This window comes from Mytilus trossulus, chromosome 3 (genome assembly GCF_036588685.1).
Source record: "Mytilus trossulus isolate FHL-02 chromosome 3, PNRI_Mtr1.1.1.hap1, whole genome shotgun sequence".
NCBI classification, from domain to species: domain Eukaryota; kingdom Metazoa; phylum Mollusca; class Bivalvia; order Mytilida; family Mytilidae; genus Mytilus; species Mytilus trossulus.
In genome coordinates this window covers 51,378,090-51,397,997 of record NC_086375.1, presented here as the reverse complement: position 1 = coordinate 51,397,997, position 19,908 = coordinate 51,378,090, and the positions used below count along the sequence as shown (strand labels likewise).

The 19,908-nt window shown below is 29.7% G+C and overlaps 1 protein-coding gene across 1 annotated transcript; it reads left to right on the top strand.

Moving 5' to 3' along the window:
• Positions 1–1,551: 1,551 nt before the first annotated feature.
• LOC134711773 (tetratricopeptide repeat protein 27-like) lies at positions 1,552–18,710 on the top strand. The gene is made up of 22 exons (XM_063572639.1): positions 1,552–1,565; positions 2,464–2,604; positions 3,493–3,595; positions 3,887–3,926; positions 4,812–4,936; positions 5,286–5,401; positions 5,673–5,782; positions 6,628–6,697; positions 8,016–8,129; positions 8,657–8,752; positions 9,150–9,272; positions 10,291–10,464; positions 10,826–10,879; positions 11,538–11,636; positions 11,937–11,989; positions 12,905–12,983; positions 14,199–14,285; positions 15,181–15,294; positions 15,955–16,038; positions 16,824–16,935; positions 17,485–17,585; positions 18,556–18,710. Exons 3-22 carry the CDS (start codon positions 3,511–3,513, stop codon positions 18,673–18,675), a joined length of 1,956 nt encoding a protein of 651 aa, XP_063428709.1. The 5' UTR covers positions 1,552–1,565; positions 2,464–2,604; positions 3,493–3,510; the 3' UTR covers positions 18,676–18,710.
• The last annotated feature ends 1,198 nt before the right edge of the window (positions 18,711–19,908 follow it).

The window sequence follows — 19,908 nt, the reverse complement described above, 5'->3', positions numbered from 1 at the left end:
TCAAAGAGAAACGAAAGGTAAAATATAATGTTAGAATGACCTTGTCATCTTATATTAAAGAGAAACGAAAGGTAAAATAAAATGTTAGAATGACCTTGTCATCTTATATCAAAGAGAAACGAAAGGTAAAATATAATGCTAGAATGACCTTGTCATCTAATATCAAAGAGAAACGAAAGGTAAAATATAATGCTAGAATGACCTTGTCATCTTATATCAAAGAGAAACGAAAGGTAAAATATAATGTTAGAATGACCTTGTCGAGAAACGAAAGGTTAAATATAATGCTAGAATGACCTTGTCATCTTATATCAAAGAGAAACAAACGGTAAAATATAATGTTAGAATGACCTTGTCATCTTATATCAAAGAGAAACGAAAGGTAAAATATAATGTTAGAATGACCTTGTCATCTTATATCAAAGAGAAACGAAAGGTTAAATATAATGTTAGAATGACCTTGTCATCTTATATCAAAGAGAAACAAACGGTAAAATATAATGTTAGAATGACCTTGTCATCTTATATCAAAGATAAACAAACGGTAAAATATAATGTTAGAATGACCTTGTCATCTTATATCAAAGAGAAACGAAAGGTAAAATATAATGTTAGAATGACCTTGTCATCTTATAGCAAAGAGAAACATCAGGTAAAATATAATGTTAGAATGACCTTGTCATCTTATATCAAAGAGAAACGAAAGGTAAAATATAATGTTAGAATGACCTTACCATCTAATATCAAAGAGAAACGAAAGGTAAAATATAATGTTAGAATGAACTTGTCATCTTATATCAAAGAGAAACAAACGGTAAAATAATATGAGGCAGGCATTACCTGTAAATGGGGACGAAGTCTGTATGAATTTTTTTGTAAGTTAAATATTTGTAAAAAGAAAGAAACGGAATTACCGTAACGTTTCCGATTTTGGTTCTGCTGTTATGGATTTGAGTTGTGACGTTATTTAACTATGACGTCATATGCAATGTAAACAAAGAAACGCTATCATCAGGTAACGTTTTTAACATATCAAAGAATTATTAAAAATGAAATAGGTATTGTATTCCTTCCAATTTTATTCTAAACTGATAAATATATATTTTCCTCAAAGATTCATACAACACAAGACCGGAAAAAGGAAGTACATAGTAGATTTCTGCGCAGGTCCGGGATTTCAAAACATGACATAAAAAAAATTGAACGATTTTGAGTTCATTAGTACAATGAAAAATTCAGGAAATTTTCCCGAATTTTTTTTTTTATTGAATTTTCTACTGTTATTGGGGACTTCGTCCCCATATAATGTAAGAATGACCTTGTCATCTTATATCAAAGAGAAACAAACCGTAAAATATAATGTTAGAATGACCTTGTCATCTAATATCAAAGAGAAACGAAAGGTAAAATATAATGTTAGAATGAACTTGTCATCTTATATCAAAGAGAAACAAACGGTAAAATATAATGTAAGAATGACCTTGTCATCTTATATCAAAGAGAAACAAACGGTAAAATAAAATGTTAGAATGACCTTGTCATCTTATATCAAAGAGAAACGAAAGGTAAAATATAATGTTAGAATGAACTTGTCATCTAATATCAAAGAGAAGCGAAAGGTAATATATAATGTTAGAATGACCTTCATTATCATGATAATGTAGATGAAGAATCTCCAGGATGTTATTATAGATAACGAGTACATTATATCAATGTAAATTATTTTTTTAATGTGCTTATCAGGATTCTCACAAAGGCGAGTCCATGAGTCCTGAACTCATGGAAATCTGTCTGGACTCTCCATATCAAAACTGGTGAGTCCAAAGATGCAGTAAAATTGTAAAATGTTTTATAAACTTAACACACAGAGCATCATTTTATGCAAAAGTTAAAAGATAATCTGAATATAATGTAATTTTATTGGTCTAATAATAAATCTTATTGCAATATAAAATATCTTCTTCTGACTTTTGGACTCATCATGGCCGAAAATAAAAAGTCCCTGGACTCACCTTCAAAAATCCTTTGTGAGAACACTGCTTATCCCGAAGTATTTGGCCAACCTCAATAGCAATTGCTCAAATATTTTACCAAATTGCAGTTAGAATTCTTCTCCCACTAAACTGCTATAAATACTTTATAGGGAAAAAATACAATACTGTAAAATCAGCAAAATTTTGTTCTGTCAACTATCAACTTCCTTCATTTTATCAGTAACATGTTTGTTACATTGATTATTTCTATTATTGTTAAACCATTTTCCTCTGTTTTTTGAAATTTGTTTAGGATGATTAAAACATTTTTTGTTAAATGTTTAAAAACAAACATATTATGGGACAATTCAAAGTTTTCCATGACTGGAGAATTGTCTCCCCTTATAAAGAATTTTCATTTTTTGATATGTATATTTTGTATTTCTTTCAATTTTGTTTATCTTCATGATTTGTTGATATAACATTTCAGGACCATATATTTAGGACAAGTATAGAGACAGATTTATATGTGGATGGTGAAGAAATTTACAGTAGATGTATAGGAATAGAATATCTATATATAGCCAGAATAATATTGCTTGAACATAGGGAGTGTATCAAATCTTTAAAGGTAAGATTTTAGTTTTACCCTTGATAGTTGATGTTCAACGTCATTTTCAGCACTTTTGGACAAACCATGGGATTTAGCATTGATGGACAGAACTTTGAACTTTTGCAGGAAAAGTTGCAAAGCAATCTTTACTTTATGTATCTTCAGTCAAATTGACCTATCTCTTGAACAAGTTTCTGAAATATTAGAGGTTAAATATTGTTTTGCATACACACAGTAGTAATATAAAATACTCAGCCATTTTTGTCAGCAATGGCCACCTATATTTGTTATTTTCCTTAGCAAATATGATTTTGTGTATATAGATGTAATTCCCCTATTAGTCTTTGTTAAATTTGCACTTTTCAAAAAAATGTGTAGAATTTATCTTTGTTTCAAATAAAGAAATACTTGGCATGAGTACAGTTTTATATTCTGTCCAGTACTATAGAAAAAAATCCACATAACATTTCATGGCATATAAGAAAATAATCATCACTGGAAGTTAACCAATCAAATTTCTCCCCTTTTTTTTATCTGTGTACAAGGTTAAGTCACCATGTAACCTCAAGATTACAAAATATTCTATAGAAATCCCAAAAAGAAAAATAATGGTTCTTTGAAATACCCAAGACATATGTTTATGACACAGAAATACTTAACTGCAATAAAATGTAGGATTAATTACCTACAACGGTCAAATTCAAGGGAATATTTTTTTGTGACCTATTTTTGTATACAAATGGATGTGACGTATCATGATTTGGTGGTATTACACCTATATTCTGATTATTCAGAGTAATGTTTTACAAGGCAAGCTTTAAATGTAGTCCCTGTAAGTGATATTGATTTGTTGGAAATCTCATAACATTACTAAAATTGAGTATTTTCTGTATACATTTATTTTAGACTTGGTCCTGGTGGTTAATGAGATGTTTAGCCATACACCAGTTTATACTTGATGATAAATCTCCTTCAATCAAAGCAACATGTATACAGTTAATGGATGAATGTATGTAGAACTCAGTCTAAATGTTAAAGGTCTTCTTTTTAACTGCTAAACCAAATTTAACCAGACAAATGTAATTTTTTAATGGTAATTTGTTCATTTTTTACCATCTTCATATTTTTATTAGACAGTTAACTGTTTTTGACAAACATGACCTTAACTGAAACCTATTTGACAAAAATGACACAATGAAATTTAGGTGTCTTAAATTATTAACTTGAATCTTCTGAATTTTTCTTCATTTCTCAAAATCAATTGAAGGTTGGTTGATTCATCTTTTTTTCTTTATTGTAGTATCAAAAACAGAACCCCTCCTCACAGATGACTCCAACAGGTATATAAAAAGTTAAATTCCTTTTATCTTTCTATTTAAAAGACTACAAAGTCTTCTGAAAAAGAACAATATGAAAATAATTGTTCCTTTTTCTTACAACTGCCCAAACAGTAGTTGGATTTACTGGCAATGGGACACTTCATATTTGATATTGATAAAGATTGAATCACCTTTGTTTATATCTTAGTTTAATTCTTTTCATGCAGTTGACAGATTTATATATATTTTTTATTAATATTCATATAACATGTATGAACTACTGTGGATCTATTATCATTCGTTGGATACCAATTTTCATGAAATGAAATGCTAATGAATGACAAATTTTGTATAGACTTATAATCCGACTTTGTCAATACATTTGTACCACAAAATAAAATATCAATAAACATATCAGTTTTCCTTAATCCAAGAAAATTGGTACCCACAAAAATATAAATGAATCCATAGCAATAAAAAAGAATAACTTTTGTTTATGCCTCTATTTTTGTTATGGTAAATACAAGAGAATTTCTGAAAAATTATGACAAAAATTTCCCATTAATTTTAAAACTTAAAAGTGCTTTTTAGGCAAACTCAAATAATACTGAGTAAAGAATAATGATGATGCATATTAATCAGGGATTGTGTAGGGAATGTAAACTTTGTGAGTCATTTCAGGTAACATTGACAAGGAGAAACATCAATCTTATCAAATATCTACCGTAGTGACTATGATGTTGCCAGTATGATTTAAAGTCGGTATTTTTACAGTAAACTGAGTTTTATTATTAGTTAGTATGATTTAAGAATGAATTATGACTTTATATTTGTATTATAATAAGGTAATAATTATTAATCAGTCTTTAATGAGCAATTTTACTAAATCTTTTATGTTTATTCCAGAGATCTGATTATTCAGTTTAATTTAGAAGCTGGGTATTTGTGTCATACATTTTATGAGTATAAGAGGGCCAAAGAACATTTTAAAACAGCTATCAAAGTAGCAGGATTAACATTAGAATTAACAGGTATTGTTTAACTAGAGTGAAAAGTTGTCTCATTGGCAATTATACCACATCTCCTTATTATCAGTTGCTTTCTAAAAAAATAGAATTAATACATTTTTTTTTTTAAATTCATGCATACATAGAGTTATTGCCCTTTAATGATGATGAAAACAAATATCAAAATGGCATATTTTGACAAATGAGAAACTCAGGTTCTTAATAAACTGATACTCATATTAATGTTCTTTAAATTAATTGCAAAAACTCTGTGTTTTATTATTTTCTAAATACTGATAATTGGAAGTGTTTTATTAGATAGGATTGATCTTGTATACAGAATTGAGATTGAAATTTCTTACTATTATAATAGGTTTAATGGGAAAGAGAACACGCTTCCAACAGGACAGTAAGTCACAGCTAGTATTGAGGGTCATCAGGGAAACAGATGTTATTAATGATACTGAGGGTCCTTCTAGTCTACCTAAGGTAAATGCATTCATCTTGTACCAAAAACTTTTCTTATAATGACATATTGTAAGTAATTTGGTTTAACATACTTTTTTGTGAACGAATGTTAAACATTTAACTTTATGATTGCAAGTTCTAATTGGCTTATTCGTGTGAATATTTGACATTTAAACATATGAATATTTTTTTTGCCTGAGTTTGTAACAGGATAAATTATGCTTAATAGTGTACAGCTATATAGACTTCAGTATTGTCAAAAGCTCTTTGAAAAAAATATTTTTTATTTCAGATTTTACCCTTAGATGATGAAACAGTAATGGATGCTATAACTTTTGATGAGGGAGATCTATCATATGTTAAGTTGTCCCCTGTAGAACAGTCGTTGGTCATTGGAATGATGTAAGTATAAAAAAGAAGATGTGGTATGATTGCCAATGAGACAACTCTCCACAAGAGACCAAATGACACAAAAATTAACAACTATAGGTCACTGTTCTGATTCAACAATGAGCAAAGCCCATATCGCATAGTCAGCTATAAAAACCCTCGAGACGACAAATGTATAACCATTCAACAAGAATACTCACTGTATGTCATTGGTTGCAATAAATTACCAGGATTTGCCTGTGAAATAAAAATTGATAATTTCATGTACGAAATAAAAATTGATAATTTCACTCCTGACATCAAGCAACAATGGGTGTTGTCAAGATATTTTCCATGACCCTACATCATAAAGGAATGACAACTCTTAAAAAAATATAGTTCCTTCTATTTTCTATCTAATTTCAATAAGTATTTTTCCATGGTCATGTAATAAAAAAAATAACTAATCTGAGAATGAAAAATATTCAACTCATGACTGAACAAGACAGATAATGGACTCATAGTGCATTCATGAATAAATGTGCTGTTTGGTAACTCATTGATTATTTTCTTTTACATTTGAATTATTTCTATTTAACTATATATCTAGAACTGAAGTAGCATAATATTTGAATACATTTGCCTCCTATTTTTTAGACTAGTACTTGGCCTTGCTCTGTAAAACAAACAAGTACCCAATGTATTATTCTTCTTAGATTTGAAACAAAAACTTATAGCTTGGCACAATTTTATTTTGGGTTAAAATGCAGAATCAATGCGAAGTTTTCCAAAAAAATAAAAAAAGAATCAAACTGTGTATCAAATGATAAATTCCCATCGTCTTATAAAACAAATATATAATAAAAGTAATATTTTAGGGAGGATCATAGAAGAAGTCAAGCTCATATGGAACAAATTACAGAGGAAGAAGTCATGGCTTATATTAATGTAAGAAAGTGTGCTGTGCAATGAAAGATAGATATAGGAAGATGTGGTGTGAGTGCCAATGAGACAACTCTCCATCCAAATAACAATTTAAAAAGTAAACCATTATAGGTTAAAGTACGGCCTTCAACACGGAGCCTTGGCTCACACCAAACAACAAGCTATAAAGGGCCCCAAAATTACTAGTGTAAAACCATTCAAACGGGAAAAACAACAGTCTGATCTATATAAACAAAACGAGAAACGAGAAACACTTATATATTACATAAACAAACGACAACTACTGTACATCAGATTCCTGACTTAGGACAGGTGCAAACATTTGCAGCGGGATTAAACGTTTTAATGGATCCAAACCTTCTCCCTTTTTCTGAAACAATAGCATAACATCACAACATAGAAAAACATACGATAAAATATCAATTGGCAGACTTAACTCAATCAAAAAACATATGATTACTTTCCTAGCATAGAAATGGTATTGTAGATTGCAAGGCACATTGTTTTCATAATATTGAAAGGAAAACCAGTAGCATCAATTAATTTAGACAATAGTATTTAGTTTCATATGTATAAGCATATGTAATCCTATTTCAATTGAAAGGGTTTAACCTTGCCTTATAAATCATTGTTAAGTTAAAGAAGGTTTTTCATTACTTCCATGTTAATACTTTTCGAAAGAAACAACTTCCAATTATTGCTGATTTGCACCAGGATTGACTCATGAATGAAAAAAGATATTTGGTAAATATCCATTAGAAACAATCCAAAATTACAAAGTACAACAGATAGATAAATAAAAGGAGATGCTTGGTAACTGCCAAGAAGACAACAATCCAACAAGAAAAAAGACATCTAGAGAGCAACAGACCACAATATTATGTTAAGCTCTAAATTATCCAAACTCTAGATTTGAATAAATCTACAGGTCAACATATGATTTTCAACACTTTTGAAAGGACTGTATCAAAAACTACAATCAGTACCAAATTCCCTAAATGACAAAACACAATAAGATATGATACAACCACTGATTTTATTTATTTATGAAACACTATCATTGTTAATTGACTTTGAAATTTTGGAAGCTTGCTCATAAAAATTGATTATCATGTCAGTGTATCAGAAACCATTATATAAAAATGTTGATGATATAAGTTATTAAACCTTGAGCTGTTTTTGTTTAAAAGCAAGAGCTTCTTGAAGCATTGTCATTATGATGGAATAGTTATGTATGTTCATATGTTGGAAGAGTACCTGATTACTTGTGCTACAAACAAATTGTTGAAAAATTGAAACTGAATTATTTTTTTCTTTTCAGTATGTACTATCACAAGTAAAGTGTTGGTCAGTATGTATTAGTGCTTTGTATCGTAGATGTTTACTTCAGAGAGGCAGAAGGAGAACAGTAGAGAGATCCATGATGCAACTTGAGGTACAGGAAATCTGTTCATTATTCACATATGGATAAAAGGCTTTTAAAAAATCACAAAGATAAGAATTTTTACTTCTTAATAAACTTATCTCAATGAAATGAAAAATCTCCAATAGTATATGGACTGAAATGTTTTAAAAAATATTACTAACTGTTATGTTAACACTTCAAAGTCTTTTGCATCCTTATAGAACAAAGCTTTGGACATTTATGTCTTCAACATTATGACAAAACTGTTGCAAATAATTGCCATAATCAATGTACATCTGCTTTTATTTTAAGACAGCATGTATAAAATAGTCCCTAAAAATGCAGGCAATTCTGTTGAGAATATTGAATACATTGTTAGGGCCCTGGACTACAATTAGTTCCAATGATGGTATTTGTTGTTTACTGAAGGGTATAATAAAAAAAAAAACAGTAACATCTAGCCAGCAGCACTCTTTTAAGGCCAAATAATTGAATATTACCCACCTGGAATTGTAGAAATTTAAAATGATTTAAAATGTTCTAAATATTTATTTCAGGAACTTGTTAACCAGACTAAAAAACAAGACCCACCTGCAGGTGAAAGGTTACAGCTGTTCTATAGTGCAGGTATTCCACCAGTCTGGATAGTACAGGTATGCATTCGAAAGTGCAGTTATTTCATTTTTTAACCAGAATTACGAAAAATTGGTTATTGATTTAGGGATTTACAGCAGGCATGTATACGGGGACTGATCAGTGCATTTACTGACGAACTGTCCATTCAAAGCTTTTTATATGTTGTTGATTATGACAAAATTGATGATTTTCACTTTTAAAAATTTAGATATCTTTTACATCACAGAATATTGTACACATTCATTTTTCAAAAGTTAAATAAATAAAAAAAAATGTAGATAATACTGATTAGATTTGTAGAATTTCTCTTAGGCAATGAGGAGAAATATTATATTTCTTCTATACAGGTTTTGGGGTAGGGAGTTGATTATAAATTTAACTTTAATGAAATAAAATAAAATTTTCTGTGAACAGAAAAATTTAGCTGACTTGTTACTGGATCTTGGTGCTACTGGTGCAGCATTAGACTTGTTTGAACGTTTGGAATTATGGGAAGATGCAATAAAATGTTATCAAAGACTTGGAAAGATGGAAAAGGTAAATTTACATAACATCAATTAGAGAGCAATAAAATTTCCCACAACAAGGTTCCTAAAAGTAAAGTTGTGTTTTCAATACTTGAGGATTACGATAAAGGATTGTCATGATAATTAAAGAAAATACTTTTTCTATAACCATTCAAGGCATGAATGACTGCCACTGTTTATCTGATAGTTTACCCACAAAAGTAAGCATCTTATCTAAAAGGAATGATCAGACATAGATGCTGATTTAGTTTTAATTGAACAAGATATGTTTTTTAAAGTATCAAATATCTGAAAATTATAAGTTGTCTCCCTTTGTTTTACATTGTTACATATTTATATAATGGGGTTCAATAAAATGATTAAATGGGGTGATTTTATCATTTAAAATACTTAATGGGTCATATTCAAACTTGAAACAGTCATTCAGGCAGTTTTATCTTCTTGTCTGATTTCTATTCTCTCTGGTGCTTTTATAATGTCCCTTTTCAATATATTGTTCATTTCATCAATTGTATTATCAAGGATAAACTGACTGTTGTATCATGAAGAAATGACCAGCAACTATATATTAAAATAAGAATAAATGTAATCGTTTCCTACTTTCCAGGCAGAAATGACCAGCAACTCCATGAAATAAAAATATAATTGAGTGTTTCCTATTTTCCAGGCAGAAATGACCAGCAACTCCGTGAAATAAAAATATAATTGATTGTTATCTATTTTCCAGGCAGAAATGACCAGCGATTCCGTGAAATAAAAATATAATTGATTGTTTCCTATTTTCCAGGCAGAAATGACCAGCAACTCCATGAAATAAAAATATAATTGATTGTTTCCTATTTTCCAGGCAGAAATGACCAGCAACTCCATGAAATAAAAATATAATTGATTGTTTCCTATTTTCCAGGCAGAAATGACCAGCAACTCCGTGAAATAAAAATATAATTGATTGTTTCCTATTTTCCAGGCAGAAATGACCAGCAACTCTGTGAAATAAAAAATATAATTGATTGTTTCCTATTTTTCAGGCAGAAACAGTGATAAGAGAACAACTTCAAATCAAAGAGACTCCAAATATGTGGTGTTTCCTTGGGGATGTTACCAGAGATAAAAGTTTTTACGAGAAAGCTTGGGAAATGTCAAAACATCATAATGCTAGATCACAGAGATGTCTTGGTTATATTTACTTTGCTGAAGAAAATGTAAGTACAACAAACTATAACCATTCAAAGTAGTTGACAGGATAAACAATGTTTCACGTGCCCTGAACTTTTAATTGTCATTCAGGCTTTATGCAAAACTAAATGCCCCAGTTCATAAATTTTGTACAAAAAATCATTATTGAACAATTTAAAAAAATGTTTAATAAATTTATGCTTTAATATAGATATAGTCAGTTTAAAAAAAGAAATTAAAGAAAAAAAAATATGGTTAAAAAAGAAAAAAAAAAACCAGTATGTTTACACAAGGGAGATAATTAGCTTACCTTTAAAGTTCCACTTTATCTGTATCAAAACAAGTTTATCAAATTCTCTGCTGAAACTTTTGATTAATTTGTTGTAGTTTCAAAAGGCTCTGGAGTGTTTTGAAAAGTCCTTGAAAGTAAATTCTCTTCAGGTAAGTGATACAATTCTTTGATCGCCTATGCAAAGTTAGAAAAGGAAAATATTTCAACGTACATGAACTAAGAATTCAATATGGGAATTCTGTTTGAAAATATATTAAAGTCACAGATGACTTTTTTTATGAAAGACAGTAAAATCTAATAGAATGATTTAATTTCTTACTTGACATGTATTTTCACTATGTTTGACTGTTTATTCTTACAGACTATCTATGTGGGATGGGTTTTGCTCATTGTTGAAGGCAGTACAGTGACCTATTTCCTTACTTCTACTTCATTTGGTCTGTGGTAGATAGTTGTCTCATTGATCTTCTTAGTTTCATATCTCTAAACTATTTATTTTACAGACTCCTGTATGGTTTACATACGAAACCCATACCAGATCTTCTAATTTTTATATCTCTAAACTATTTATTTTACAGACTCCTGTATGGTTTACATATGGAACCAAATACCAGATCTTCTTATTTTTATATCTCTAACTATTTATTTTACAGACTCCTGTATGGTTTAGGTATGGAACGGAATACCAGATCTTCTTATTTTTATATCTCTTTAGCTATTTATTTTACAGACTCCTGTATGGTTTAGGTATGGAACTGAATACCAGATCTTCTTTTTTTTATATCTCTTTAACTAATTATTTTACAGACTCCTGTATGGTTTACGTATGGTTGTTGTGCGACAGCTTCACAAAATAATAAGTTAGCTGCTAAAGCGTTCAAACGTTGTGTTATGATAGACACAGATGTAAGTCATAAATTATCAAAAATAAAAATAGAATATCACTAAAACCAGGAACATATATATAGTTAGATATACTGTTCCTAGCTAAAACTTATGATTTATCCAGATTTCTTAAAATATGGAGAAAAGTCAAAATATCTTCAAATAAACATAAACGAGAACATTCTCCAAGTACAATGTATATGTTATTGATAACCTTGTATTAAATTATATGCTGCATATTGCTTTTATAATGTTTATAGAGACGAGACATTTTTTTAAAATCTGAACACATAGGTATTTTATAACATTTATATATTTTAGAATTATGAAGCTTGGAATAACTTAGCATCAGCATACATAAAACTGAAAGAAAAGTAAGTAGTTTTATCAAAAGTTTTCCCTGAGAATCATATCTGTCTTTGGTGTTCCTGGCATTTAGGTTCAGCCTTTGGTTAAAGTTTTTTTTAGACATCAATAGAGTTGTCAAATCTTCCAGAAATTTTATGAAACTTAGATAGAAGCTTTTTTGTGAGCATAAGGCAATATCAAGTGGGTCTCATTGGGGTCTAAGCGTGAGGCGGGATTGCCGATTTTCAAAGTCAAGTTATTGTGCCGTGAACACGTGAAATGAAGTCTAACAGGACACAGGAAATTAGAAAAAAATGAGAATTGCTTATGTACATAGTGTAAGCGGGATACGGGAATCTGACAAAACAGTAAGCGGGATACGGGATTGGAACCCCCCAATGAGACCCCCTATCAAGATCATAGTTTGAAAACAATATTCTTTTTTTTTTTTTTTTTTTAATGATAAAGTGATTTTTTTGCAATTTACATCAAGATACACAAAAGGTTTTAGTCAGCAATACCGTTGTCAAACCTTCACGAAATTTTAGGAATCTTGGACTGAAAAGTTTTTCATGATTTAGATGACCGTATCAAAAGACAAAGTTTGGAAAAAAATATTTGTGTATAAATTAATAATTTTTATTTTACTAATATTTTTTTTTTTTATTCTTTTGCAGTTACCATGCATGTAGATACAGTCAGGTGTTAATGTTATCTATACATCCATTTTTTTTTTTTTAGATCTTGTACAAGCTTTTTTTATGATTTAGATTAACCTGACAAATCATGTTACAAGGGCAAATCTTACTGATATGAATATGTTCGATTGTTAATAAACTCTTCATAGATACTAGGATTAAGATTTTGTTTGTTAAAAGGTATAAAATGGATTATTGAAGTCCTGATGTGTTTTTAACACACAGAGTTTTTTTTCTTTTCAGGAGTAAAGCATGTGCAGCTCTTAAAGAATCGTTGAAATGCAATTATGAAGATTGGAGGATCTGGGAAAATTATCTGTTGGTAATGTCATTACAAAAAGTATATATAAATATTTGAGGTGGTACGTAACATAACAGGGAGATAACTCTGTAAAGATCTGCTTAACAATTTAATCTTGTTCTATTTTTAAGGAAATATTAAGCTTCTGAATGATTGCAATTAGTGTTTGTCAAACTGCTATATCACCTTGTATCATCGTACAGCGGATATAGGTACTAACCAAGTGGGCGTGAGCGATTTTGATCTTACACGGTAATGAAAAATCATTGTTTTGTTCACATAGTATCAAGGTGTACTTCAATCTAAACATAATTGCTGTTTTAAGAAATGATTTGGTCGTAAGTTGATGATTAGAGATGTCTCATTATTTTCCCAAAACAAGAGGGATTACTAAAAGCATGTGCAAATACTTGTAAAAGAAGTTGGCCCTCGTCTCGTCCGATATAAATCAATATTCATTGCAACTCTTTTTCTGATAGAATGTAAATGTCTCAACAACTGTATTGAAATTGAAAGTTGGTGTTGACATTCACAACTATTTGCGCATGAACAAGTTAATTGTTCTTATTAGAATATCAAACTTCTTTTATAAATAGGAAAAAATCTATGCTAAATTATTTGGGAGCAGGAATTTCAAATGTTGAGAAATGTACATTGAATATTGATAAAGCAAACCAAAGATTTTCGTTACCATGTAAGGTCAAAATCGATCATGCTGGCTTGGTTAGTACCTATATCCGCTGTACTGATGATACACAGTGTATATATACAAAAAGAGTTTTCCAATAAAGCATATGGTTCAATGTTTTGGAAACTTCGATTTTTTTTTATAATTTTTTTAGAGAACTTGTATATATGTATTTTCATAAATATCCACAGAGACAGAGATTTGTAGACTTGCGAGTGTGTACAGTGCAATTTTTTTTTTTGAATAGACATAAGGGACTTTTTATATAGAAGATTAAATTGTTAGTGATCATGGCTATATTTCTTGCAACATATTAAATAAAATGTTAAAAAGATTATTTTTTTTAAGTTATTGTCCTTGGACAGATATTATATGTGCAAATCAGGGGATATTGGAACTCTTGTTTTAATTCACAGATATTAAGCTTCTTGCAAGTTGTTCTGATTTATTGTTAATTTTTCTGGTCTCAACATCTACAAATATCATGCACTATTACCCAAGATTTCTCATAAGAAAACTATATAAATGTTATATACTGTTTGTTGCAGGTTTGTACTGACTGTGGTGAATTTGGTGAAGCTATTCATTCCTATCACAGACTGATGGACATTAAAGACAAATGGTCAGACCCAGAGGTATGTTGATCAAATATCACAATACTTTTCCTGAAAAATGAAATGTGATTCTGATACAACACTGTTTTGGTGGATTTGGCAAAACTTTTAAGAATTTTGGTTCTCAATGCTCATCAACTTTGTACTTTATTTGGCCTTTTAACTTTTTGGGATTCGAGAGTCACTGATGAGTCTTATGAAGACAAAACATGCGTCTGGCATATATACAAAATTTAGTCCTGGTATCTATGATGAGTTTATTTATTTTATTTAGATAGCACCAACTTTTTAGTGGCATTAATTCCACAATTGATAATCTGAATTTGTCCATGCAATCCCTGTTATCTTGATGTACAGCCGGTAAAGAATGTTTTTAGTACAAAGGAAATTAAAAGTATTAAATTATTAATTTTTTTTTATCAAAACCAAATTCTTACAAACCTATCATAAGACAAAAGAAATACTATGCATACAAAGTGAATTGAATTTCATTGAAAAAAAAGTAGGGAGATGATTTTTTTATTTAGAATATTAGTTTCTGTTGGTTTGATTAGGATGACATACTGTAAACCAAGTTAATTTTACAAGTGATTTATTTTTTGGCAACATTAGTAGGTAGAAAAATAACTTGAATATGTAAAAATTAGATCTTTACTTATTAAATTACAAGAAGTAAATTTGAAAATCACTGAATTAAATAGCAGCAAAGTGGACAACACAAAACAAAGTATCCACAAAAATGAGTTGGTTTACAATATGGGAATTCTTATTTACAGATAGTTTTGATTAACCAAGATGAATTAATTTTATTTAAACAAAAAGTAATCTTTTAACTGTTGTTTAAGAATCTAATTTCAGGATACTTTTATAGAAAGGCTTTATACAATTTGATATTAATTCAGTGTTTTGATATCAGGTTCTGGGAGTGTTAGTGCGAGTTGTTGTAGAAGACATATCAGATTGTAATGGTAAACCAGGAACCAGTTTTAAACAGAAATTACAAGAATTGTTTGGCAGAATCACATCCAAGGTAATGTGCTATACTTGCCCCTTAAATTGTTTTTTGATTTGTATACCCCTGCACACATCTATGGATCAGGCTGTATGACTGTCTAGACAAACATCTAATTCTGATACTGTAGACTTATATATTTTTGTGGGTACTAATTTTCATGGATGAAGGAAAATTTATTTCGTGGATATTTGATTTTGATGCTTTCCTGAAGTCATTATACAAGTCTACTGTATAAAATTATCTTTATTACTAAATAAAATTTGTCATTTGTTAAACATTTAATTTCTTGGTTCAATTGTACCACTAAATCCTTGAAAATTGGTATCCAACGAATAATTATGAATCCACAGTATACAGATATTCCTGTGGGGAGAATGTTGAGTTTTCATCCGCCCCTGTATGTTCATTTCAAATTTCAAATTTGAGTGTTGTCCTTGTGTGTTTAGCATGCTCCTATCTAGTCCATCAGGATTTCCCAAAGACATTCCTTTTTGTGTATAGGATCTAGCCCCTATCTGGTCATCACAACTCTTCAAAAAGGATTCAATATATCAATATTATCTTGGCTTATTGTCAGATCCTAATACCCATTAACTGATACATATAAATCTACTGATTCAATGTTTATAAACACTATACAAAACTGACACATTGATAAATTAATCTTTCTAACAGGTAACAAATAACTCAAAGATCTGGAAGCATTATGGTCAGTTAACTAATCATGGAACAGACAACAGTCCTGAAACACAACAAAAAGTAAGTTTTCTCACATTAGTTGTTTTTCAGTGTTAAAAAGATTTTTTTTCCCACTGTTCAGTATTTTTTAATGACGCAACACACAAACATTCAAAAATATTATTTTTCCATGTGATGTCTTATACATACACAGCTACTTTTGCATAGGTACTATTTCTGTACTAAAAATATGAAGTACTGGAAATCTAATTTTAATATTTAGTACTATTTCTTTACTTTAAAATTATTGTAATATTTAGGTACTTGTATTTTACAGTACTTGATTTGTACTAAATATTTTGATACAGAAATAATACAATACTCCATTTTTGAAAATCATAATTTTAAGAGATTTGAAATAGAAAAACTTTCAAAATGCTGAAAATGTAACGGTTGTAACCAAAAATCCATAGTACCTAAATTTTAAGTACAAATTAAGTACTGTAAAATGCAGGTACCTAAATATTACAATAAATTTAAAGTAACAAAATAGTACTGAATATTAAAAGTAAATTTTTAGTACAGAAATAGTACCTATGCAAAAGTAGCTGTGTAGAAATGTTGTTTTGAGGAATATACAGAGTACATGATATACCAAAAAATAAAACTGGTATGTAAAATGACAGTTTTAGGACATACAGTTGGATTGTATGCACAGACACATAGGTATTACTATCAAGTAACATATTACCTAATTCATTTATCATTTAAATTCTGTATTTTGAGGATATATACTATTTTTAAGGCTTATATATAAGCTCTTTCCCATTCATCATTATTTGAAACTTGATATATTTACATTTCAGGTGTTACAGTATCTTCAGAAATCGCACAGGTGTGTAGTACAGGATGTTAATTGGCAGGTAGATTTGGACAGGTGTAAAGAGGTAGCCACACAGTCTACAGAGTTAGCAGATAGTAAGTCTGATGTAATTTCTATACCACACAAAGATGGCATTTTAGCTTACATAGTCATATATTGGTTATGTGAACTATTGACATTACTTGGGAGAATATTATCCTCAGTCATCCATTAAAAAGTAAGAAAGGTGTAGAAAAAGATATATGATATATAAAAAAGAAGATGTGGTATGATTGCCAATGAGACAACTATCCACAAAAGACCAAAATGACACAGACGTTAACAACTTTAGGTAACCATACGGCCTTCAACAATGAGCAAATGACCTTACATTTTCAAAGTCAACATGAGAGAGGAACTATTCTAAAATTTAGAATGTTGAAAAATTAATAAATGAATGATGGAACAACACATTAATTGACAGATGGCTATGATATGCATACAATAAGGATTAGTTTTACACATCTGAATGTAAATAATTAATAGTTAATAAATCTTTAAAAGGATCTATTCAAACAAACATAGTTCTTTTACGTAAGCAAGGTATACCTTAGTTTTATATATTGATATTGTTTGCTTCACAGAACTTTAAATATTTATTGCAGTGTATACAAAGTGTAGTGAAAAAGCTTCAACCAGCATGCAAGGTGTACAGATGTTGTCGTCTGCTAAACTCATGTTAAAAGGAGTGGTAACAAAAATTAAGGTAAAATGTTTTGTTATGTTGTCAGTGTCCTCCACAGGGTCCAATTAATTTGAAATAGAATGTATTATTGAAGTGGTGTTAATATATTTTGGAAAACTTTGCTATTTAAATCTCAAGTTGCTATTTGAAGATGCTAAGGGCAAACACTGATAGTTGAATCATCATTTTTGATCTGATTGCACAATGTGCTAATCTGGTTTCTATAGTATGATGTACCTCACTGTTATTTCCTTGTTGCTCATTTATATTATTGGTCTTTAATAGGTTTGAAATAGATGTTCCCTCAAGCCAATCAATATTAGTGTCCATGTGTTAGTGTCAGTTTCATAGATATTGCCATTTAGATGACAAACCACAAGTATTGCAACACACTCATTGAGCATTTGACCCATTTATCGTTACTTGAAGATCATGCACAGTAGTACTTAGTTCGAAAGTTAAATCTGCATTTCTGAGCTTGTTGTAAACTAGTCTAACCTGTCTATGATGATATATCAGGATATATAATTGTTTTTCTCTGGTAATTTTAATGTTTGTCTATTCACCAGTAGATAAGTTATTTCTGTGTAGAAGGGATAAGATACAGGCAGGTTTCACTGTATTAATTGATAGGTTTTATAAACAGAATATAGATTGAAATAAAATCAAAACACATATTGGATGAAAGTCTACTATATTTGTTATGTTATCATAACTATTGCTATAACTTTGAGGTAAAAAGCAGCAACAAAAGCACTGCTCCTTATACTAGTAAATGTGCCACTTTTACCTGTGTAGCTATGGTATTTTCAAATATGGAGTATGTATGTCATAAAGAGGTACACATGATATGTTTTCTTTTCCTTTGTGAATTGTAAAATGCAAAGTTAGAAGGATACTGTTAGAAGTGTTGACTTTTATTTGTATCCTTTTATGCTATGTATTTATTTTCAATTGTTCCCTATCTTATAAGATTTTTTTCTCCTTTCAGCAACAACATACAGATCCAATGACAGAAGAACTTAAGCCTGAGGTTAAAGATGTTTGTGATTCCCTTGATCAGACTTTGACTGAAATTATAGACAAAATAACTCATCTCAAGGGTAGCTGATAGATACATTGAAATAAAATATATAAAATATATAATGATCTGTTTTGTTTACTCAGCAAAAAGGCATAACTTCTGACATGCAAGGTTTTTGTGAGAAGGACAGAAATCCCTATATAATGCCCTTAAGAATAACTACCAAATTTATAAGGAAAGAAACAATTAGTCAATTTTCTAGGAAATACTGTAAAAAAAATATCATTAGCCAAATGTTACCTTTGGCCATTAGATTTTTTTTTGGCCTGATTTAAATAACAATTACAATTTGAGTACTACTTCAGTAGTCTCTTGGTAGCTTGTTTCCATTAGGTGCAGTAGTTACAAATTTACTTTGAAACGAGTATTTGTTTATTCTCTGCAAGACACACATTATTATGGAGTGAGAGGGAAAACTGGTGGTTGGCCCATTAGTCAGAAAAATGATTTTGGTAGGATATCATGTCTTCCTGCAGATATTTACCTTATGAATTAGCATGTTGATAATCTGGCTCAGTGTGTCAGTATAGTACAAAGTAAGGTTAATATTTGTATTGCATGTTCTTATCCTGAATATGCATTTAATTTGCTACTTTAGTTAAACAGAGATCCATCATCATCATTAATTTAAAATGTCACCTTATTTAAAACAAATTGGGCACATAAGTTATCAAGTTTGAAAAAAAAAATGATGAACACTTAACAGGTGTCACAAACACAGATTTCATGTTAAATGTCAGTGTTAAAATGTATAATTCATAAAATGCATTAAGATTCTAAATAAGAGAAAGTTTAAAAGCAAAAATGATCAGTAAAACTAGATCTTCAAATAAGTATATGGCTGTAATCATCAGGAGTTATTGCTTTTTATTGGCAGTGTTTACCAATTTTTAGTGTTTTTACTTTATCTTGCAAATTATTACGTGTCAACACGTTTGCACCCCAATAAAAGTGTTAAAAAGGAGCATACAGTTCTTAATTTTAATATTCCACTTTCCATCTATTATGACCATATCAAAATCAATAAATTAAAAATTTAGTGCATCATCTAAAATTGAAATATGAAGAAATGTCTTTGAATTAAAAATACTCCCATTCTTGAACAAAATAAGAGAAAGTCAGATGAGCAAAATCATCCTATGCAGCCCTTCAACTAATCATCTTCAGAGCCATATTATTTTTAATCAAAACTCAATAAGAGTTTAGTAGTAATAAGAACAATAGCACAATGAACATAAAAATGCCTCCCAAACCACAATT

Excerpts from the sequence above, each read along its gene's own strand:
- LOC134711773 (XM_063572639.1), top strand. The coding sequence starts at position 3,511 with ATGAGATGTTTAGCCATACACCAGTTTATACTTGATGATAAATCTCCT. Across the intron at positions 11,990-12,904 it reads TACATAAAACTGAAAGAAAA|GAGTAAAGCATGTGCAGCTC; the intron begins GTAAGTAGTTTT and ends TTTTCTTTTCAG. Across the intron at positions 15,295-15,954 it reads TTGGCAGAATCACATCCAAG|GTAACAAATAACTCAAAGAT; the intron begins GTAATGTGCTAT and ends TCTTTCTAACAG.